This window comes from Phymastichus coffea, unplaced genomic scaffold (assembly GCF_024137745.1).
Source record: "Phymastichus coffea isolate CEN01 unplaced genomic scaffold, Cenicafe_Pcof_1.1 PCOF00084, whole genome shotgun sequence".
In the NCBI taxonomy this organism is placed as follows: Eukaryota; Metazoa; Arthropoda; class Insecta; order Hymenoptera; family Eulophidae; genus Phymastichus; species Phymastichus coffea.
The window spans coordinates 483694-506156 of NW_026706895.1; the positions used below are offsets into that span (position 1 = coordinate 483694).

General features: G+C 34.4%; 4 protein-coding genes across 5 annotated transcripts; all 4 read left to right on the plus strand.

Annotated features, from left to right (window-relative positions):
- The first annotated feature begins 5168 nt into the window (after positions 1 to 5168).
- Positions 5169 to 8221, plus strand: LOC131668865 (uncharacterized). The gene is made up of 7 exons (XM_058943336.1): positions 5169 to 5299; positions 5579 to 5867; positions 6378 to 6519; positions 6585 to 6896; positions 6970 to 7120; positions 7189 to 7463; positions 7711 to 8221. Exons 2-7 carry the CDS (start codon positions 5659 to 5661, stop codon positions 7921 to 7923), a joined length of 1302 nt encoding a protein of 433 aa, XP_058799319.1. The 5' UTR covers positions 5169 to 5299; positions 5579 to 5658; the 3' UTR covers positions 7924 to 8221.
- A 408-nt stretch (positions 8222 to 8629) lies between these two features.
- Positions 8630 to 13520, plus strand: LOC131668824 (ATP-dependent RNA helicase WM6). Its single transcript, XM_058943275.1, has 10 exons — positions 8630 to 8701; positions 9409 to 9663; positions 10117 to 10337; positions 10533 to 10716; positions 10815 to 10933; positions 12195 to 12326; positions 12399 to 12545; positions 12631 to 12768; positions 12847 to 12964; positions 13049 to 13520. The coding sequence occupies exons 2-10, from the start codon at positions 9459 to 9461 to the stop codon at positions 13060 to 13062; spliced, it is 1278 nt and encodes a 425-aa protein (XP_058799258.1). The 5' UTR covers positions 8630 to 8701; positions 9409 to 9458; the 3' UTR covers positions 13063 to 13520.
- Positions 13521 to 13729: 209 nt separating this feature from the next.
- On the plus strand, positions 13730 to 15860 carry LOC131668835 (ras-related GTP-binding protein A). The gene is made up of 6 exons (XM_058943292.1): positions 13730 to 14202; positions 14295 to 14394; positions 14480 to 14864; positions 14941 to 15156; positions 15223 to 15338; positions 15418 to 15860. The coding sequence occupies exons 1-6, from the start codon at positions 14191 to 14193 to the stop codon at positions 15507 to 15509; spliced, it is 921 nt and encodes a 306-aa protein (XP_058799275.1). The 5' UTR covers positions 13730 to 14190; the 3' UTR covers positions 15510 to 15860.
- A 173-nt stretch (positions 15861 to 16033) lies between these two features.
- Positions 16034 to 18085, plus strand: LOC131668839 (beta carbonic anhydrase 1). 2 transcript variants are annotated; one of them, XM_058943296.1, is made up of 5 exons: positions 16034 to 16199; positions 16319 to 16403; positions 16640 to 16827; positions 17224 to 17353; positions 17431 to 18085. In XM_058943296.1, exons 1-5 carry the CDS (start codon positions 16107 to 16109, stop codon positions 17526 to 17528), a joined length of 594 nt encoding a protein of 197 aa, XP_058799279.1. In that variant the 5' UTR covers positions 16034 to 16106; the 3' UTR covers positions 17529 to 18085. The 2 variants fall into 2 exon arrangements, with proteins under 2 accessions (XP_058799279.1, XP_058799278.1); XM_058943295.1 differs by having other exon boundaries at positions 17224 to 18085.
- Positions 18086 to 22463: the final 4378 nt, after the last annotated feature.

Consider the following 22463-nt stretch of genomic DNA (forward strand, 5'->3'; position numbering starts at 1 on the left):
CTCTGAAGTAATTACAAACAGATTTAAAAGTGTTCACAGTAATTGAAATAATTCATCGGCAGAGATATAAATTAATTACAGCTTTCGAAGGAGCTGTGCTTTCGAAGAGATGATGCATCCACCTATAAGTGTAAGGCACCTGGAAACAATGATCATTTACTTGGTCATTAACAATATGTCTAGCAATTGTGCATTTACAACCTCTGTAACAGAGATTAACGACAGGCCAGCTCTACCCGTATACATAACGTGTCTCTTCCTATTGCAACTCAGTCTGGCACAAAGAGAGGCACAAAGAAAGACGATTAATTTATCCATAATAAAGCCAATAGTAAAACTGAACTAATCCATTAGCTCGCACTTTTCTATTAGAATCGATTGAATAAATTAAATCATGTCGAATACGAAACCTCCTTCTTTTTTAAGGTCGGCAAAAAGAGTCGATAGAAACGCTTCATCCTAAATTATTGCCTACACAACCTTCAAGAAACTCAAACACAAAATGACGCTTCACTCGAGATATTTAAATTCGACTGCATTTGAACACATACTGCCATTCGCTACACTTGAAAGCATGTAGATATCACGCAGGTGATGCATGCATAAAAAGAAGTTACGACGAATCACTTTATCTTATAATGCCAGTTCGTTCAAAGTTCAGCGATTATTTTGTCAACTTGAATGCCGAAGTTCAATGAAATTTCTCAACTGCACGGTGAGCTTCAAGATTTTCCTAGTCACTGAAAAGACAAATGTTTACAGCTGCTCACTAATTGCAGATTTTTCCGTGCAGGCTGCAGAAAATAAAAAGAAAAGTTCTAAAGGATATCCTTGATGTAGTGTACGGTGTGAGAGTCCTCGATTACTCGCTGTATCAAGTAACCGATGGCCTTTTGTCATGAATGTTGCCGGCAAACGAATACATATGCGAAGTCATTGCCGGATACCAGCTCATTGCCGTATGCTTTTGTACCACGATGAAATTTCGAGGTTTTTTTCATGATTTTCATCAAGATAAACTGATTGTTGCAATTTTTTATGGAAAGTTCTTATCAATTCACGGCAAAACCTTAAAATCCTATGTGTTTAAATTTAAACGTTTTAAGTGTGCAATTGTGACGTGACCCTTAAGAAATATATTGTCGCTGAATTTAAACGTTTAGAAGTGCTTAAAATTGGGGACAATGATTTCTTATGGGTGACGTCATATTAAACATTTAAATTGAAACACATGGGTTTACCGTATTATAATTAATGTTTTCCACTGCGCCAACAAGTATTATTCATTTTGATAACGCCAACTTAAATATCTGATACATTGAAGCAATTTTTATGTTAAAATCGTTGACTGTGAAAATAATCTGTTTAAATTGTTGATTGCAAAAATATGACATAAACTGACTCACTGAGGACAGAATATAAAGCGTGACCGTGAAAAGGATATATTCTATGCAAGTACTTTTGAAGAGGACAATTAACAAAGACAATATCATGCAGGGCAGTTGAATAATGTAACCAGTGTATTTAAGCATCTTAGTCTAATCTAATTAGCGGCGAGCTTTAGACTAATATCTCCAAGATGTGCGTTCAGCTATTATGCGTTCACGATATGTTCTAAGATGCAATACTTATAAATTCATTAGCATACATTGCAAAATATATAAAGATACTTTCAATGTTCATTCAAACTTATTTGCAGTCATAATTCTATTTACAAATTAACAGAGTTTAATTTCCTTTACTTTATATCTCTCTCTAAAAATTTAACGTTCAAAAGTATCTATAAAGTTAACTTGCATCGGTTTTCAAACGGAAAAAATGACAAACATTAAGTTTAAAAATTAATATTCGAACGCGTGTAATCTTATGCTTTGTTTACAAAACGGCACGCGCCAGCTACTAACTTTTATACGCCAGATATAACTGCAAGAAAATGCTGAATACGTTCGCTTTGCACGAGAGATTGAAACTGCAAAACCAGTTGACGCAGTAACACGTTTTTACGGTAATGTTCTTGAAAGATAACCAGTTTGAACTACGTAATCGAAGTGAAAAATGAAAATTGTCTTTTTAGCTGTGATTCTGGCTTGTTAGACGACTTTAAAAATGCAAGAGAGGCGCTTTAGATTACTAATTGCCCGAGACCACGACGGAATAGCCTACTTTCAGTCCTGCTTCAGCAGACGCTAAATGATACACGAGAGAGCAGCTTGCTCGCTTCTATTTTCAGGTCGGAGCGTTAAACTTTTCACGACGTGTATCATTCATTGGAAAAAAAATACGTTTTTACGTTTCTTTTTTTATGTCATTTTTCTTTTTAATTTTCAACGAATATACAAAAACGTGATGAGCTTACATTATCTGCGCTCGATTAAAAATTTTGACAGATGACGCAGCCATCTTTAGCGATAAGTATGTAGGTTATAACAAAAAGACAAACAGACATTACAAAATTCGGATCAACTATATTCGTGATAGCGAGAACAAATAACGGAGATCTAATCGTCGTTTTTTCCACTAATTTTTTTAAGTTTGGAATACCAAGCCATGTAATTTGTCACTAATGGATTTAGTGACATGCTTTCTTGAAAAACGTGCCAAAGCGTTGAATAATAAATTTTATTCTGATGATCTTATACATATTATAAATGAACTTCAATCAAGGAGAATAATATTGAAAACTGTTAAGTTTGTGATATGAAATAAAATTTAAAGTTTTAAAGATTTAATAAAACAATATAACATATTGCTGTTATATAATGACATTTTTATAACCACATTACATGTTGAATGGAAAAAATAAATATTTATAATAATTTATAAAAATCGACCAAATCTAATGGTAAAGTTCCATAATGGTAGCTCGAAACAATAGGACGCAATCAATATTACTGAAATTGAAAAAATAAGAAAAATATCTACGAAACTAAAAATTATTAAAATTTTTTATAATATTAACCAAATGAATTCAAAATTGAATCACTAACAGGTTTCGGAAGGCTAGATATAATTATAAAGTTTCATAATTATAGTTAGAACCGGTCAAACGAAGCAATCACGAATTGAGAGGTTGACAATAGGGCACATAGACACACACATGTATACGCACACATAATTTTCGGAATCCGGATACTTTCGAAAAGCATCATTTTCGTAATCAGCGACCTCGAAAACGTAGAAAAACATTGATTTGACGAAATCGAAAATTGTTACTATCGCAAAGCTCTCTCTGTTAGAAAGCAAAACTATGCAACATTTCCAATTAAGGAAAATGTGTAATACAGGCACAGACACACGCCTATATACAAATCCAAACTATAGCGAAGATGGCATCTCATTTTTTTTCTTTTGACGACTTTTCAACAGCGTCTTAGTGGACTCGCGTACCAACTAATTAAACGAATGCACGGACACGCGGAACACTTGAGATGATGAAAAGGCCTTCCCGAGGGTGTCTACGTTTGTACAAGCGTCGCGCACTCAAAAAAAAGAAGCTTCATCGCGTCACTAGCGACGCACTCTATATTTTTCCAAGAGTATTTTGGTGCTGTGCAATTGACGATGATCTTTCTTGACGTGTTACAAGCTTTGAGATTGTATTTGCTCGGTGGACACTGACGCTTTGTTGCAAGAGATAGTACGAAATTCGGATATTGTCTGTAATCTTACCGTTTTGAGAAAAAACCGATGAAAATAATGTCCCACGCTATACCGACATTTACCTAATTTACGGAAAAAAACAATCCGGAATTTAAAAACAAAATGCCTTCTTATAATGCAACAAATTTGAGACATTTTTTTACTTTGAGGGTATGTAAAACAGTAAATTTTGAACATTGACTTCTATTTAGTTGTACTTAACCTGGAGCGTTTCAACTTTCTATAACATGGGAAAAACCTACTAGAAAAACCCGTAAAGCAGTAATTAAATAGATGAATTTAATTTTTTTATGAAAAAACAAGATAAATGATACCGACTTTAACCAATGAATTAAATTTATTTTTGGGGATTTTCGCTCAGCTATTTTCTTCGAGATTTATCGACACCTATAGCTGCATGCAAATTACAAACTTTCCTTGGAGTCATGCGCGCTGGACGAAAACCCATTAACCGCTTATAGCAACATGACGTATAATATGAAAACCTATCGTGAGTACGAAACGAATGGCAATGATTAGGAATAGCATACAGATCACCGACACTCTAGATACTCTAGACGAAATCCATTGATGAGACCAAACGTAGCTTTAAACATTGTATGTTCGTTCGCTTAATTGGTTGGGATAAGTGTTAATGTTGTGAGTGACAACAAAGTAAAAATATAAGATAATCAGAAATCGATGCGCGATATGAAGCAATTTGGTCGTCTAGACGGTTTACGCGTATTTCATGTGATATCTCATGGCCGAAGTTTATAAATTACGTCTTTCTTCTTTCACATCTTCGCAATCACGCTAATGAGCTAACAATTTAAATGTGTATATATATATATTTAAATGTACGTTTAATTTAAATATACATGTAATACATTGGAATGTACAATTCAAATTCCAGTAAACATTTTCAAAATGTTTTATTTCTTAAAGACAATTGCAAATAATCTATTATAGTCTCGTTGTTTTTGCAAAGCGAAATTCAAAGTGCCGTCATTCTTAAAAATCGATTAAATTTTAATAAATACTTTATTTGAATAAACATAGACCATAATCTGAATGAGAACTAAAAATTTTACTTATTCGCTTGATTCGTGATATTTTATGCAACCGAGAGTCATTTCAAAATAGAAATTATTCAAAAGCTAACATTGAATTATTCGTAATCTCAAATTTCAATTATTACTCTGCCTTCCGTAGTCTTTTGGTCAAGCAGTGACTTCATGAGTCATTTAGATTTCATCATGGTTGAAATTTCCCGTCCTTCCCCCTCTCTTTCAGAGCCAGCGGTAACCCTAATATACTTCTTGTCTTTCCCTTTCTTCGACGCCCGTGTTTCTTGAGTTTTTTTGTTGTTATTGAGTAACGAAATCATATGTATGGCGGTGGGAAAGAAAAAGCAGCCTGTTGCACGCGCAGCGATTCAGTCCAGTTCAAAGTAGTCGCGCTTTCAGCATCATCTTTCGAGCAGTTAGATCTCTCGCTGCGCGCGCGCTTATCGAAGAAGGAAGCTTTTTTTCGACAAAATCTATCTCTGTGTGTAGCTAGAGAGGGAGACATATACCGGATCTATCTGGAAACAGCAGATTTCCACTCGTTTCGTCCGATTTTACACATCAACTCGCTATAATTCTGAACCGATAAGGTCGGCAAAGAGTACGATTATTTTATAATTTTTTCACAGATAAAGATTATTAAAATTTCACTATACTTTTCGTGCTTGTCAATTATACATGTTAGATAATAATGATCGCATACAATTTTCAACAAAGTTGCGAATTATCTTCGATAGTTGTAGTTTTGCGGGAAAGCAAACGTTTGCGGAGTTGACTCGTCGTGATTTTAACATAATCAGAGAGACATAAATAATCATTGACTTGTAATGAATTTAATATCTCAAGCCAATAAATACCCACATTTACAGCTGGTGCCAGAGTAAAAGTAGGCTCGTAAAGAAGAGACCGCAAAGCTTCAATCTGGACAAATTTTCCGACAGAGAAAAAAATGCCCAGCACTAAGACGCGAATTGCGATCGTCGGGGGTGGTGTAGCTGGTCTTGTGGTAGCGAGGCATATCGTAGCCAGGCCCGAAACTTACAGTCTAATCCTATTCGAGCAAACTGATAACATTGGTGGTACATGGGTTTATACAGATGAAACGGAAATGAATAAGAATGGATTGCCCGTTCACAGCAGTATGTACAAGAATCTCAGGTGAGAATTGATTTTGCGCTTTTTTTATTCGTTGAAACGAAAATTTATGATTTGCTGTCAACAAAAAGATATATGCGATTGGCTATACCTTCAATTAAGCGTATTTTCTTAGGCTAATTGAAATGAATTTGTAAGTGAAAGTGCTATGTTCACGTGTATATTCAATTTATAAATCAAAAATGATTATTGATTATTAATAATATAACAATGTATAAGTTCTTGTTGAAAATATTATCGATACGAATTATAAAAAAATATACTAGCATTGAAATAAAATAACAAATGTATATACTTTATTGTTCAAGAAAAAATTGTCATTCGTTTAGTTCATTTACATTACTCATACGTCCAAATTAATTTTATATATTTATTTTAATAACTATATACCTGCTTAGTCTGTACTCGTTGATAAATAAACGATATGTTAACATTAAATATGTACAAAGGGTATAAATAAAAACTACGAATTACGGAAATTCGCATAATGAAATTCATTACTTTAATTTACAGAACGAATCTGCCAAAAGAAATAATGCAGATTCCGGATTTTCCTTTCGATGACGAGGAAGGTCCGTCCTTCGTTCACCACAGCGTGATACGCAAATATCTTCTGGACTACACGGCTCATTTCAATCTGCTCCCTCACATCAAGGTGATCAACGAATCGGCTAATTGGCGTGACTTTTATTTGTAAGCCAACATTTATTTGTTTTGCAGCTGGGCACTGTCGTAAATCACGTCGAACCTGAAACATTATCCAACGGCCAAGTAATTTGGATGGTGACGTACATGGATCTGGCAACGGGCGTTGAAACGAGGAAAATTTTCGACGCTGTTGTATTATGTAACGGACATTATACCGTTGGAACTGTACCCCATATACCTGGCATTGAGAGTTTTAAGGGTGCCACCCTCCACAGTCATCAGTATAGGAAACCAGAAGATTTTGCCGACAAAAATGTTTGCATCCTTGGGGCTTCGTGGTCTGGCATTGATATCTGCTTAGAAGTTACTAAATATGCGAGGAAGGTAAGAACCATTTTTTTTATAATAATATTTTTTTTAAAAAGTCGTTGGTAACTTCAATTTTCACGGGCTTCAGGTTTATCTCAGTCACAATTTATCGAAGCAGTTAGACTCGAAAATGGGAAAAAACGTTGAACAACGAGCTGGTATCGAGCAAATCAGAGGCAATACGTTCATCTTCCAAGATGAAACATCCGCACAAATCGACGTACTCATTTACTGCACTGGTAATTCATTTTGTCTTTGGAGGCTCTTATTCCGTTCGAGTGCGTTAAAAAAAACTTTTTTTGTGTAGGCTACGACTTTACGTACCCTTTTGTCTCACTAAAAGTAGAAATTCGAACGGAAGATAATCACGTTGAACCAATCTACAAACACCTTATCCATATGGATTGGAAAAATCTATTCTTCATGGGTCTACCTGCAATCGTTATTCCCTTCCCGATGTTCCACATACAAGCGCAATACATTTTAGGCATTATGGAAGGAAAAATCAAACTCCCATCGTCGAACCAAATGCGAGAGGAGTACGAAAAAGAGAAACAGATGTTACTTGACCAATGTATCGCTGTGAGTGTTCATGTACAAAAGATTTCATTTTTCAAGGAATATTTATTTAAAAATTCCGAATTCGTGAATCCTGAATGAAGTCAATACAATTACGTGTCCGATCTTGTTTATTCAACACACACTTACACTCTTACCAAACTTGTAATTGCCTTGCGACGATAAAAAAGTATTCATCGATATCGCGTACGGAATTTTTATTATTATTATTTAATTAATTTACACATATATCATTTTTTTTCACGCACAGTTGAGGCACATAAACAAGATGTGCGATCGACAATGGGCGTACTACGAAGAGTTGGCGAAAGCAGCTGGTTGTCCAGGCTTCAGACCGGTGGTAAAGAAAATCTACGACTACAGCAATCAAATGCGCCAGCAGGACTTCACCACCTACAAAAATTATCAATACAGGATCGTTGACGATGAGAATTTCGCGGTTTCTTGTTGTAAACCTTGTTAAGCAAAAAATTATCAATCATGCCAATTTTTTCACGATGAAACGTAGGTAACAGTGCCTCGTTGATTGTTACATTGACATTCCTTTATGGAATATTTCTGATTCATCATGTTGAATTATATTATATACATGCGTTGGATAGTGAAATTGGCAACCAAATTTTTTCTTTGGTGTACTGCCGATTTATAATTTTGCAATAATTTTGTACTTGCCCCAAGCGTATTATAAGCACAAGTTAATTTGTGTTTACGATGATAATGTTTTACTGCCAGATCTTACTATATAATTTCATTTATTATATAATGAGCTATGATATTATAGATACATGCCTATGTAATGAACTATGATGTATTTTAGATAAAGCATGTATGTTTAAATTTAAGATATTAAATAATAAGTATGTATCTTTCATACATGACGAAATAAAAAGAGATTTATATATTGAAACAATGCTATATACACTTATATCCACAACAAATGGCATAAGAGTCAAAGTATTTTTATGAAAGTTTGACAACTGTAGCGTGGAGTCACCTATAATTTAACATTTATATATCATCATCTTCGCCAACTTTTTATGTCCCGCGCAAAGTTTGAATTTGACTAGCCTTGAGTATGAATTTGACTACTGTAGTATCCATCCGCTAACAGCGCTCTCTATTTCGACCGGCTTGGCGTGACTGCCGAGTGCCGCCGGCGTTTGTACGTTGGGGCTTCCGGCGTTCCGGCTATGTAGTCCAGCATTACAAGATTCTCTCGCAGTCGTCGTTGGATCGTCGAGGTGAGTGTGCCGTGGTCTTCGTTTTAGCTCTTTGATTTATTTGTAACATTACATTACCTCTGATTTTCCGGTATTTTGCTATATAAATAAATCTGAATTATCGGTTTATTGTATAATTTACTTGAAATACGTACGTTGTAATGTACAAAGGTGAAAATAAACTAGTGGCGGGCGTCCGGTGTGTGAAACGACGCCATGATGGAGGCAAACTGAGTCACGCAGTTATTTTCTTAGTTTTTTTTTCGACGAAGAAAATTTCATACGATCGTGTTTTTTCTCTGGAAATTTAATTTTTTTACAATTTGGTTGTTAATTGAATTAATATGCAATTGTGACATACGTGTTTCAATAAAGTCGAAGATGGTTGCTTCTCTATAGAGACGCATTGTTGCGAGTGGCGTGTATTCTTGTGCACGTTCAGCATTTTATTTAAAATTTAATTTAAAATAAGATAATCATATTTTGTATGGTAACCTTATGCGAACGTTTACACCCGAACGATGCACGGATGTATTCACTTTTTCGTATTAGAACTAAAAGTACTATTTCCGTACGTCTGCGAAACAAGGTCTGAGTACGCTTGCGTAAATCGAGTCCTCGCATACGGAGAGTCGTAAAAGAAATTTTTCCGGAATTGAGGAATTGTTGTCATGATCATGATTCTTATGCAATACAAATAGAATGTTAATAAATTATTTTATTTACAGATCTAATTCATTTTCTACGCTCTAATTCCTAAATTCTCAAACCAACTACAATGGCAGACAATGATGATCTTTTGGACTACGAGGATGAGGAACAGACTGAGCAGGTCGTCGAGGGAAATGGAGAAGTTGTTCCAGCAAAGAAGGAAGTCAAGGGTACTTATGTATCTATTCACAGCAGTGGCTTCAGAGATTTCTTGCTTAAGCCAGAGATCCTTCGAGCCATTGTAGACTGTGGTTTTGAACATCCTTCCGAAGGTAAGTTTCGATTATATAATCAGGTTACTAAATTTTTTTATAAGATATAAAGTTATATTTATTCGTTTATTTATCATTTTTATGGTATATATTAATAATGATAACATTTTGTACAGTTTTCTTTAATTGCTTCCCTGTAATTCCTTTTACCTATAGCTCTCTTTCCTTCTTCAAGACTGCCTGACCTTTGTACTTTTAAATTCTGTCTAATATTTTTATGTACAATTAATTTTACCTATTGCATTTTTTTTGTATCAGCTCTTCCATCTATCCCTTAAGATTTAACCCTTTGAGTTTCTTCCTTTATAGTTTTAAAATCTCTGATGATATAAATAGATAGGGACAACTGATTACCAGTGATTGCATATATCTATCCTGATTGTTGAAATAAATAAAAATAATTTAAACAATATATTTGTCATTACTATATATAAATGTTTCTTCTATTTACAGTTCAACATGAATGCATTCCCCAAGCTGTTCTTGGTATGGATATCCTTTGCCAAGCTAAATCTGGTATGGGAAAGACAGCTGTATTCGTCTTAGCGACTTTGCAGCAACTGGAATTGGCAGAGAACCAGGTTTATGTTCTTGTCATGTGTCATACCAGAGAATTGGCTTTTCAAATCAGCAAGGAATATGAACGGTTCAGCAAATACATGCCTCAAGTCAAGGTAAATTATTACTAGGAAACAAAGTTTATTTTTCATATGTGTAATAAGGATTTGAATGATGTTTCACTTATCTTAGCCAAAGATGATGACACTCATTTTACCACTACCCACTACTGACAAATCCTTAATTAAAACATAAAATGTACTTTCATTTTTTTTTTAATTTTTACTAATTAAATATCTTCTATGTTATAGGTATCAGTATTCTTTGGTGGACTGCCAATCCAAAAAGACGAAGAGGTATTGAAAAGTACATGTCCACATATAGTTGTGGGTACACCTGGTCGTATTTTGGCTCTGATAAAGAACAAGAAACTCAACCTGAAGCATTTGAAACACTTCATTCTTGATGAATGTGACAAAATGCTGGAGCAATTAGGTATTTTTTATTTCTAGAATGACTTATTTTCCCATTCTTTTCCAAAAATTTATTTACAAAATAAACGAATATATTTATTTATTATTGTTTGTTTTCAGATATGCGGAAAGATGTGCAGGAAATTTTCCGCAGTACCCCCCATGGTAAACAAGTTATGATGTTCTCTGCAACATTGTCGAAGGACATTCGCCCAGTCTGCAAGAAATTTATGCAAGATGTAAGATGTGATGACTACACTTTCGCCTTTAATTTCGCCTTCGGCCCTAAAAGTCGATTTAAGAACATCCGGGGGGTGGGGTAGATTATAAACAAAGAGAAGACATATTGAAGTCTGATTCAGTCGATGAGTTTAGCTCCCGCAGATATAATCAGAGTTTAAGTCGTGCTCTGATCAAACGTGTTTCTACATGCCGTTCATGCCTTACCATGCCTTCCTTAAAAATTGATTTCGAATCCCAAATACTCGCACCATCTAAAAATCGTTAGGGATCCGTATTATTTGTACTTTGATTTTGAGTCGAAACTTTTCATTTACATACATCTATGAAGGTCTTAACAAAAATAGTACTAGTTCTGTCAAAGGGTTGGATTTAAGTTACGTCGTTTTCGTATGAGGGGTGGGTTCATCGCAGAACATTTTCAAGACTTCCTGAAGAAAGAAGAGTTCAAGAAAGAAGATTCAAGAGGATTACCGGGGAAAAATTATTTCGCGATCCAATCATATCATTCAATCTTGAAATTGATAGGCTTTATCAAATTAATTAAAAGAGCTAATTTTTTTTTTATGGCATGGAAGGCTTTGGCATATAGTAAGCTTTGTGACAATGAGTTCGCAAAAGTATGAAGTTGAGTTAATGGATATTTTGGTAAACAATAATATCCAATTAAACAGGGATTGCTAAAAAATCTGTAGAATAATGCAAATGGTACATGTGGTGTAATTCCCTGTCAACATTCGTAATGGATGCTGAGCAATTTTGAAGTATTGAGAAAAACATGAGTGAAATGTTTGCCATTGACAAGACAAAGATGTAGCTGAGCATTCCTGGGTATACCACCTAAGGTGTGTCGAGGCGACCAGATTTCTTGTTATTGGTGTTGCTAGGAGGTGGAATTCACCAAACAGTATGTAAATCACTGATGAAAACAATACACTTGAGGACGAGAAAAAAAGATATTTCACAATTAATGTTTAAATTTGTAAAGTTTAGCTGTAATTGTGTCAATTTTTGTGTACAATGTGAATTAAGCATCAACTGATGAATGAATTGTTTCTTTTCAATGACACATTGTAAGGTTCAAAAGTTATATTGATCATGTTGAATCTTTAAATCAACTCTGACTTTTGTGCCATATTCATTGTGTAATGATTTAATGTTTGTCTATATGAAAACACTATATCTTGTATATTCCTTGTCCTAAATTCACTTGATAGATTATTAATTATCCCTTTCGTTTACTTTTTTCTCTTTTCACAGCCTATGGAAGTTTATGTAGATGACGAAGCCAAACTCACTCTGCATGGTTTACAACAACATTATGTCAAGCTTAAGGAAAATGAAAAAAACAAAAAACTTTTTGAACTTTTGGATGTTCTTGAGTTTAATCAAGTAAGTGAAAATGCAAACAGGTTTGATTTTAAATGTATAGTATATAGTTTTACTAATTTTACTTATTTGTAGGTTGTTATTTTCGTGAAATCAGTACAAAGATGCATGGCTTTGGCACAACTCCTGACTGAACAAAATTTTCCGGCGATTGGTATCCACAGGGGCATGACACAAGAAGAGCGATTGACAAGGTATCAGTCATTCAAGGATTTTCAACAGGTAAATACAAGCCATTATCATTTGACGAAAAAAATTATTTTTCTTAGCTTCACTTGTCATTGATAAGAATATTGTAATTTTGTAGCGCATTTTGGTAGCTACTAATCTCTTTGGTCGTGGTATGGATATTGAACGAGTAAATATCGTCTTTAATTACGATATGCCGGAGAATTCGGACACTTATCTCCATAGAGTAGCTCGTGCTGGACGTTTTGGTACAAAGGTAAATATATTTCATGTTCTTCGCAAGGTTTAATATTCATTAAAAAAATGTAATTTAATAATTTTTTTAATATTTTAGGGATTGGCTATAACTTTTGTTAGCGACGAAGGTGATGCTAAAATTTTGAACGACGTACAAGAGAGATTCGATGTCAACATTACGGAACTTCCTGAAGAAATTGACTTAGCTTCATACAGTGAGTATCATTTTTCTTAAAAAAGCATCAAATTGTATTTTGAAATCTTTTTCAAGAAATAACGTTTCTAATTTTTTATTACAGTTGAAGGACGATAACTAGTTTATAGAAGAATAAGTTTTGATTCTATTCTCCATATTGGACCTGCATCAAACTAAACCACAACAAAACTTAGTAGTTCTCTGTGAATTCCATTATTTATTACAATTTTTGTAACTAATACAAATAGTAGTTTTCTTTACAACAATTAATAATTGACAAATGTTTTTTGTAATTTGTCTTTTTTTCTTGCAATATCTTATAATTTCTCAATTTTTTTTTGAGATTCATTTTTATATTCTTTAAGAGTTGTAAATACAAAGATTTAAATTGGATAACTAGACTAGAAAAACTTATTTCAAACAGGGAAATAGAAAATTAATTAAATATTTGATTGACACTTTTATTTGAAATGCTACTAACATTTTTTATAAAATAGTATGTTTTATCACAATAACTTGTTGCTGTCGTCACCATTCTTAAGATTTAATTTTATAAGCTAAAATAAAATTAATCATCGGTATACAATCTTTATTTTAAATAGAATTTGTCTGTGTATTGAAACATTTATAATAAAAAAAGAATTGTACTTACTTTTTAAAATTATTGTAATTTATGCCTTTAATTTATATTAATCCTCGTAATTGAGTTGAATGGTATAAAACTGATTTCAACTTTGCATACATTAACGCTAAAGGTTTTGTACTTATTTTATTTCCTCTTATCGATCGAGCGACAACAATACGCGTATTTACACCAAATAATGCAGCTGCGAAGAACGATAAATAAGTGTGAAAGGAAATGAAACAAATTTGACGCACGCGACACTATCAAACTTCTTTAATTGATTGGCTATATGGTAAAGTGTATTTTCCGCGACTCCATCACGTTTTAGAGGTTACACTTTATACGACGCAGTCATCTACATCTCGCGATCGAGGTCGTTACTCGCATATTCACAAGTGACCATCGAAAAAAGTACCTTACTTTTTCTTTTTTTACGACATTGTTTCACTTTGACGTTCGGTTGAGTGGATAACCTCTTTTTCTTGCACGCCAAACCTTTTCTTTTGTTTACGTTTTGTGCAACAGTAGTGTGAGAAATAATTGTCAGAGGGTGTTTCCCTTCACTTTTCATCAAGTGGGCTTAAGTTTGTTAGCTGAAAAAACAAATTTTTAAGGGCAAAATGAAAAAGAAGGTAAAACGAACCTCATATTTCACATAGCACGCCTACTTTTTTGTTATTTTATTGTTAAGCCATAAATTATACTAATAATCCGTAACATTTAGGTACTATTGATGGGCAAAAGTGGCTCGGGAAAGACAAGTATGCGAAGTATTATCTTTGCCAATTATATTGCAAGAGATACTCGTCGTTTAGGAGCAACAAGTAAGAGCTGGTTTCCAATTTTATTAGTTTCATTCAAAATGTAATGTTTTATAATAATTGTGGTACACATTTTTTTTATTCTTAGTTGACGTTGAGCACAGTCATGTTCGCTTCCTTGGAAATTTGGTCCTCAATCTCTGGGACTGCGGTGGACAAGAAGCCTTCATGGAAAATTATTTTGCATCACAGCGGGACAATATTTTTAGAAATGTAGAAGTGCTCATTTATGTATTTGACGTTGAATCTCGTGAACTTGACAAAGACATGCATTATTACCAAAGCTGCTTGGAGGCTATTTTACAAAACAGTCCAGATGCAAAAGTATTCTGTCTCATCCACAAAATGGATTTAGTGCAAGAAGATCAAAGGGACTCCATTTTCAGGGAACGAGAAGAGGATTTGAGAAGACTAAGCAAACCATTACAATGCACCTGCTTCAGGACAAGTATATGGGATGAAACTTTGTACAGGTAGAGCAAAACAAAATTAAATTCATTCAAAATTATATGAATAGTAAGTTTATGATTATAATGTTTCACATTTCAGAGCATGGTCTTCTATAGTTTACATGTTAATTCCCAATGTTAAAGAGCTCGAGCAGAGTTTAAATCAATTTGCCAATATTATTGATGCTGATGAAGTTCTCCTCTTTGAGCGTGCCACATTCCTTGTTATAAGTCATTGTCAGAGAAGGTACCATAGAGATGTTCATCGTTTTGAGAAAGTTTCTAACATAATCAAGCAGTTCAAGCTGAGTTGCAGGTTAGTAACATATAAATTATTTTGGAAAAAAAATCGATAAACGATGTACAAATTTATTATTTACAGTAAATTAGCAGCTCAATTCTCTAGTATGGAAGTAAGAAACACAAATTTCGCGGCTTTTATTGACGTTTTTACATCGAACACGTATGTTATGGTTGTTGTATCTGACCCTACCATACGTAAGTACAAAAATATCTTTCGTTACAAAAACAATTTTGCAATGCTATTAAATAATAAGTAAATTTGTATATTATATAGCATCTGCAGCGACGCTGATCAACATCCGTAATGCCCGCAAGCACTTTGAGAAGCTGGAAAGAGCGAGTCAGAATTCGTCTTTAAGTAGATAGAAGTCAATGCCGCCAAGTAGGCGAACATCAACCAGTCGCGGTCATTTTATCACGCGAGATTGAACTGTGGGATCGTCGGTACATATATGACCGTACATCGATGGACAAGAAAACGAGATACATACTCGTTTTCTCTCCTTTTTACCTCCGTTGTTTTTATCAAGGACACACTGTAACGTGTTTCAATAACTGCGAGATAAGATTTTAATTGCCTTCTGTATGTTGTATTGGAACTTAAAAAAGTGTATATGTTAATTTAATTATCATGAGTGTACATACATACATGAATACGCTGATCTTTGAAGATTTTTACATATTATAATGGAATTATTTGAAATATACTGAACCGAAAATTTTTAAAACTTATACTCGTCTGTGTTTGTATTATCTCATTTGCCAAATTCGAAGATCCCGCGCGTTATCTGATTGGTTCACTTTAACGCCTTATCATGATGTCATGTGATAGGTCCCACCTCTCAATCCCGTGATGTGTTTTGTTAAAAGCATACTTACATACACGAAAAGTGGCAAGGCAATAACGCGTCACGTCATGCTATAAAAGCACTGAATGGAAAGCATTGCACGATTGAAGAAAACATGGATAGGATTCTCAAGGGAGTGATGAAGTACCGAAAATGTCATAGAGAAGGAATGGTAAAACAGTTTCAGCAAGTTAGGGATCATCCTGAGGTAATTAATAAATTCTATACATAAAGTTTGCATTTTATCATATGTTCACATTTTTTATTGTTGAGAAAGAAGAGAATATGATATATCTGACTTCAAATATATGTGTTTTTATTTCATAGCCCAAGGCAGTGTTCTTCACTTGCATGGACTCTCGGATGATACCCACTAGATTTACGGAAACAAATGTTGGAGACATGTTTGTTGGTATGATTAACTCACACTTGGCCATTATCATGCTCACATCTTATTTCAATCTCATTTTTCGGTTTAGAGTATCTCCAGAAAACAACATTTCATCCGTCAATTCCTTAGCATCTTGATTATCCTATACAGTAAAAACCTCGCAGGTCCGCATTATTAATCAAATCATTTGTATACACTTTCAAGAAAATACAGTGACACAACATTTTACCTTGACTTATTTGATGTTTGATTTGCAGTTAGAAATGCAGGTAATTTAGTTCCTAACTCTAATCATTTCATTGATGAACTTACAATGTGTGAACCTGCTGCTCTGGAACTGGGCTGTGTTGTCAATGATATTAGGCATGTGATTGTTTGTGGACACAGTGATTGCAAAGCCATGAATTTATTATACGCTTTAAGAGATGAAGAATTTGCGTCTCAAGTAAGATTACCATAATATTTCTTTATTTATAGTATAATTTTATTATTTTGTAATCCGCTGATTTTATTAGAACAATTTTTGACATTGTTATCAATTTATCACTATAAATTGGAAACTATTGTCAATTGTATAAAGTATGTAACATAAGCATAATTATAAAAGAATCTACAATTTAAAATTAGGTAAAAAGTCAAGTACATATTTGAACAGTTTTTCATAAATTTAATGTGGTAATAAAAAAAAGAATAGTAATAAGAAAATTTAACAAATAAACAAAGTCGATAAGAAAACGATTCCTTTACATACACATGTATCTAATAAATTAAATTTATTACACAGTATCAAATATACATGTTGCAAATTATTTTCACTTATGGTAGTTTTCTTAAATTTCAGGTGAACCGGAGAATATCACCACTGCGAGCTTGGTTGTGTGCGCACGCGAGTAGTAGTCTTGCAAAGTTTCAACAATTAGAAATCACGGGCTTCCACGAACCAATATTATTCCAAGCAGAAACGCCAATGCGTAAGTTTGTCGCTTACATCGACCCCGAGAACAAATTTGCCATCGAGGATAAATTGTCTCAAATCAATACTTTGCAGCAATTGCAAAATATCGCTTCGTATGGGTTTTTGAAAAAACGTTTAGAGAAGCACGACTTGCACTTGCATGCTTTATGGTTCGACATCTATACTGGTGATATTTACTATTTTAGCCGTGCAAATAAACGCTTCATTGAAATCAATGAGCTCACGGAAACTCCACTTCTACAAGAAATTAAGAGATATTACTCTTAAAAATTTCAAAATGATTATCAACAAAGAGCGTTTCGAATATGCTCATATTAGGAATTGATCAATTGTACAAAAAAAACTTCCCAGTACATTACAGAAGACTTCGTTTATTTATAGTTTTCAAAAATAACTTAAATTAATATATTTACGCTTATCTCTGTAATAAAGTCAAATATCGAGGATTATTTACTTAATCACGACGCATAACTGTACATCGTACAAAATCGTATCAACGATTATATATGAACAATCGAATCTTTTGTAGACTTACAAATCGTAATAATTGCAGGGAGTTGATATATAATGGGAAAAAATCTCAAAACCCTGAATTTTACAAGGTATTTAACGTTTATCCAACGAGTTTATTTATTTGTAGTACGATGTTTAATTAGTGCTTGGGGTGGTGTTGCATTTACAAATTTTTTTTTATACTTTATTATACATACATATTTCTCAAAAATATATCGTCTATTTTTACATTACTTAGCATTAAAATTATTTATACACACCTCTGAAAGTAATATATATATTCCAGTTTATGTATAACCCCGAGAATATTTTACAATAGATTTTCAATTCAAACAATAATAGGGTATGTCTCATTCTGCTTTACTTGTTCAATACAAGAAGAAATTTTTCAATTACTTTTTTTCTACTGTACTTCACTGCATAAAGTATTTCGTCCATTCCAACAAAATAAAATTAAAAAGATGTTATTCGATATGTTATCGGTACAGCTGAAATGAAAAGGAATGTCGAGTATTCCGAAAACTCAACGAAAAAGAATGTTAACGCGCGCCAACGAACCTGAAAGTCCGAACGCATATGCATTACGCATTCTAATCAGCACATCACTTTTCTCTTCATCCAAGAAATGCCGAACTTCTTGAGCGCATCGGATAGATTATAACCCGCAGGAATTACAATACAACCGCTCGACGATTTGGCTGTGTGTGCGGGGCCGTATTTTCTCGGCGGCAAAAAAGAGAAAAATACAGTGATGCGCGAACTAGAGCATACCTATGCACTCGCCTGAAAGAGAAAGCAAAGGCAAAACACCAGGAGCAATAAGCCGTTTCATCCGACGCCCCGCGAGCTCTACAACGAAAATCGCCGCCTCTTTATTTTTCTCTTTTTTTTATCTGCACTCTTGTAATAACGAGGTTGATTACGCGCGGCTGCGAACAAAAGGAAAGAAATGATTTGAGACCTACGGGACGGGCTCATGTCGAGTGTCAGTAGGGCACCTACAAATTGACAGGCTCGAATTTGGAGTTGTAGGGCAGCTACGTTTGAATAGTCGTCGTCGCTCTATGCCTGCGTGTATGGCACTTTACTTGGAGGTACTTAGCGAGTTTGGTTATAATCCTGACTTTACTGTTAGCCTCTTCATTAGAACGCCTGTCTAGGTTTCGCGTGATTCACACTTCAAATATGTTCTTTTTAGTTTTGGGCGAACACGTTGATTTTCCAACGTACACGAATAAGTTGCGCAAAAACGGCTACGTGAATTTATTTATATATCACTGTTTTATTACACACACACACACACACACAGACACACACTTTTATGTTATTTTCGCGTTTGGGTTTTACGCTCGGTAAGTATTTGTTACGGGATTTGAAATTATGATAAACTTTCACTCTTCGAGACTCTTGCCAGTGGTTTTTATTCGAATTCCTCATCGACTTACTAAATGATGGGAAGTCATGTGAATTGGCAACAAGTTGAGCCTCATTCGTTTCATTTGCAAATTGGATTTTTTCGGAACGACCAAAATATATTGCCGTGCATCGGCGATAAATTATCTGCAGGCGTTGAGGAACTCTGATGTATAGAGAAGCTGCGTTAGGTAAATTACAATTAATTACGCATGCGCGCGTAGTTCCGTGAAAATTTGAAAAATTTTATTTTCGTGCAAAACTTTCTACAGCTGACGGGGTTTATTTACACGCGTTGCATTTGAGTTGTTGAAAATGTTTTATAAAATATTAGATTAATAATTTCTTCGGTAATCACAATCGCTCCTCCCCCCTCCCTGTTTCTCTCAATAAAAAATCATAAACCACGAATTTTCTTCGTGAACTCGTCTCGCTCATTACTGCTGCTCGAGCATTAAGTTTTTCCAAGATACAACTTTTTACGCTATTCGCGGGAAAAAGCGGCGAGAGATAAAAGAGTTGGTAACTAACAAATGCGCGCGCAACTATGAAAAATGTATGCTTCGACGCGCCCGACTGCGCGTGTTGTATTTTTCTTTCTTTTTTTCTTCCATTTCATGCGCCGCGATCGTAATGTACATGTAGTACACAGACTCGACAAATAATCGTATTCATGTAACATAAAGGACGAAACTGTATCATTTGTGCGATGATAATCTACTTGACCCCGTACTTATAGTGTTGTTTTTATGCTATTTTGCAGTGATCGTTTAGAATGGCACGGAGGATAAGGATTTTCGCAAGGTTACGTTTATAACTTTTTTTTCGTTTGTTTATTTGCAATGTTAAAAACGTTACGCGAATGCGGTAATGGTTTTTTTCTTCTGCTAGACTGTAATGTAATAATTGGATTTTCTCTGTATTATATGCTTTTATCATTAAATTTATAAAAACTTGATCACATGAGCACCGATGTTGAATAAGTACATTATACTGATTTTTTTTGCGCCAACTCAAGCGGTCGACACGTAACATTCGCGCTAGTTAAGTCCAATAAGCATGAGGCGAAAAATAATATTACCAGTGTTTCTAGATTATTCCATAAATAAACTTTAATGAGAAATAGCTTTCGGATACTTTTCACTCAAGCCGAAAAGTTTATAATGACTACATTCCGATTTTTCGGCTGCCGCGCGCGGCGACAGCGTTCTGCATCACGTATTCGAGCTGTGAACCGGGCCAAGTGAAAATAAAAAAAAAAAGCTACAAAAAAGTATCAGAGCGCGCGCTCGTGGTGACGGCCTCCTTTACGGTGACGCGACCAAATCGAGCCAAAAAAAAAAAAAAAAAAACGCCGTCGGAGGAGATTATATTTTTGAGTTATCGTGGTCTCGTTCGGTATTCGTCTCGGTCAAATGCTGTTTAAGCACGCTTCACACTGTCAGGGATAATGAAACGTGAGCTTCTAATTGTAATGGCACGCGTAGATCGAAACGCGTACGTCAAACTTATGACGCAAATATGGATATCAATTCCGTTAGATGTAATAGACTCTTGCTCATGGTCAAAGTTATGAAATTTTGATTATCTTGCGAACCGTAATGAAATCATTATTAAAAAAATACTCATATATAAGAACAAAAGTACTAATATCTCAGGGGATTCTTCGCTTGAAAGTTTCATGAAAGATTAGAAAAGACATTTTCTGTGATCTTTCGGGTCTTTCGCGAAATTTAAAAAGTCTTAAAATGTTTTTAAGCTGAAAATAGTATTCGATTAAATCTCAACAACAACTAGTAATTAATAATGAAGTAAAATAAATTGTTCGTCCAATGGATCGACCTTGGTAAGCTGTTTTCAGGTAAACATTAACTTTTGATATTATCAACATCGCAGCTAAACATGTTGAAAGAGTTTTATGTAATACTTATACGATGCTCACGTTCAGAAGCTCTTATAGTTTGCACTAGTTGAGCTTGCAAAACAATCGAAGCAATTTTATACGTTCGAATCAATGAACTATAAAATTCAGCTATTACTAAAGGCTCTTTTTTTATTCAATTCCGTTTGATAATCCGATTGCTTTTTGCCGTCTGCGAGAAGTTCGTTGCACCCTTGCGCCATTCAATCGGTCAAGTGACAACAATATGAGCAAAGGTGCTCGTTCGATTCGACACACAGTGCTAGGCAATGAGATCGAACTGAATCGATTGCTGCCCGTTTCAATTTGCACAATCGCCCGCAGTGTGGAGAAACAAGGATAGTTTCGGAAATACAAATTCAGCTCATTTTCCGTTGCCGATCAATCGGCGCGTCTTCGGGCCGATTGTCGAGCGCGACTTAGAACGACAGTACATTTATGTTGGCGATACAGCTTGTCGTCAACGACAAAAGGAAATAGAATCGTGCGCTCGTCATATTTTATTCACGCAGTAGCTCAAATCCCGTTTACGAAATCAAATCACGTACTACAATCGTTTGAAAATATAGATTACGGTAATCTTGAGACGTTACAGAGTGGATTGGACAATTATGAGGAAAACATTTTGTTTTAACCGGAGAGAAGTACGCACTAATGCGTTCGCATACATTGTATACCATGATGCAGTATTGCATGACAAGTTTCACTTCTACGTTATCTAAAACTATTTACGGCCCCGTCGTACACCTATTAGATTTTCCTCCTTTTTTAAATATTTTTCAATAATTCTACTTTAAAATAATCTTTACAATTTTAATACTTTTAAATAATCTTGGATGTTGCAATACGCCGTGTGACCACGTGGTAAAGGGTGTAACGTCTACGCTTATACGTAGAGAAATACGCGAGAGAAAATAATTAATAGTGCTTTATATTTAACTGTAAACTCGAGGTACTTGTTTAAGCTCTTTAGTTGTATTTTTTTGTCATCAATGCTGCTCGATGACTAACTAAAGACATTGTAAATAATTGTTTAGGAACACATTTTATGATTGGTTTTATAGTTTTTATGCGGTGTAGATTACGCAGTAAATTTTTTAATGGAATACAAAAAGAACAATGGTAAAACAAGTGTTAAAAGAAATAATAAATAAAATAACAGACATAAAATACTTGAACCCAAGAGCCAAGTAAAGCTCGGCAAGTCATATTTTAAAAGTCGATTCGAGTAAAATGAAAAATCGTTGAAATTCACATG

Coding starts and splice junctions, on each gene's coding strand:
- LOC131668824 (XM_058943275.1), top strand. CDS start 9,459: ATGGCAGACAATGATGATCTTTTGGACTACGAGGATGAGGAACAGACT. Junction 10,934..12,194: donor GCAAGAAATTTATGCAAGAT/GTAAGATGTGAT, acceptor CTCTTTTCACAG/CCTATGGAAGTTTATGTAGA. Junction 12,546..12,630: donor CATTCAAGGATTTTCAACAG/GTAAATACAAGC, acceptor GTAATTTTGTAG/CGCATTTTGGTAGCTACTAA.
- LOC131668835 (XM_058943292.1), top strand. Junction 15,157..15,222: donor CAGTTCAAGCTGAGTTGCAG/GTTAGTAACATA, acceptor TATTATTTACAG/TAAATTAGCAGCTCAATTCT. Junction 15,339..15,417: donor TGTATCTGACCCTACCATAC/GTAAGTACAAAA, acceptor TATATTATATAG/CATCTGCAGCGACGCTGATC.
- LOC131668865 (XM_058943336.1), top strand. CDS start 5,659: ATGCCCAGCACTAAGACGCGAATTGCGATCGTCGGGGGTGGTGTAGCT. Junction 6,520..6,584: donor ATCTGCTCCCTCACATCAAG/GTGATCAACGAA, acceptor TTTGTTTTGCAG/CTGGGCACTGTCGTAAATCA. Junction 7,464..7,710: donor TACTTGACCAATGTATCGCT/GTGAGTGTTCAT, acceptor TTTCACGCACAG/TTGAGGCACATAAACAAGAT.
- LOC131668839 (XM_058943295.1), top strand. CDS start 16,107: ATGGATAGGATTCTCAAGGGAGTGATGAAGTACCGAAAATGTCATAGA. Junction 16,200..16,318: donor AAGTTAGGGATCATCCTGAG/GTAATTAATAAA, acceptor TTTATTTCATAG/CCCAAGGCAGTGTTCTTCAC. Junction 16,404..16,639: donor TGTTGGAGACATGTTTGTTG/GTATGATTAACT, acceptor TTTGATTTGCAG/TTAGAAATGCAGGTAATTTA.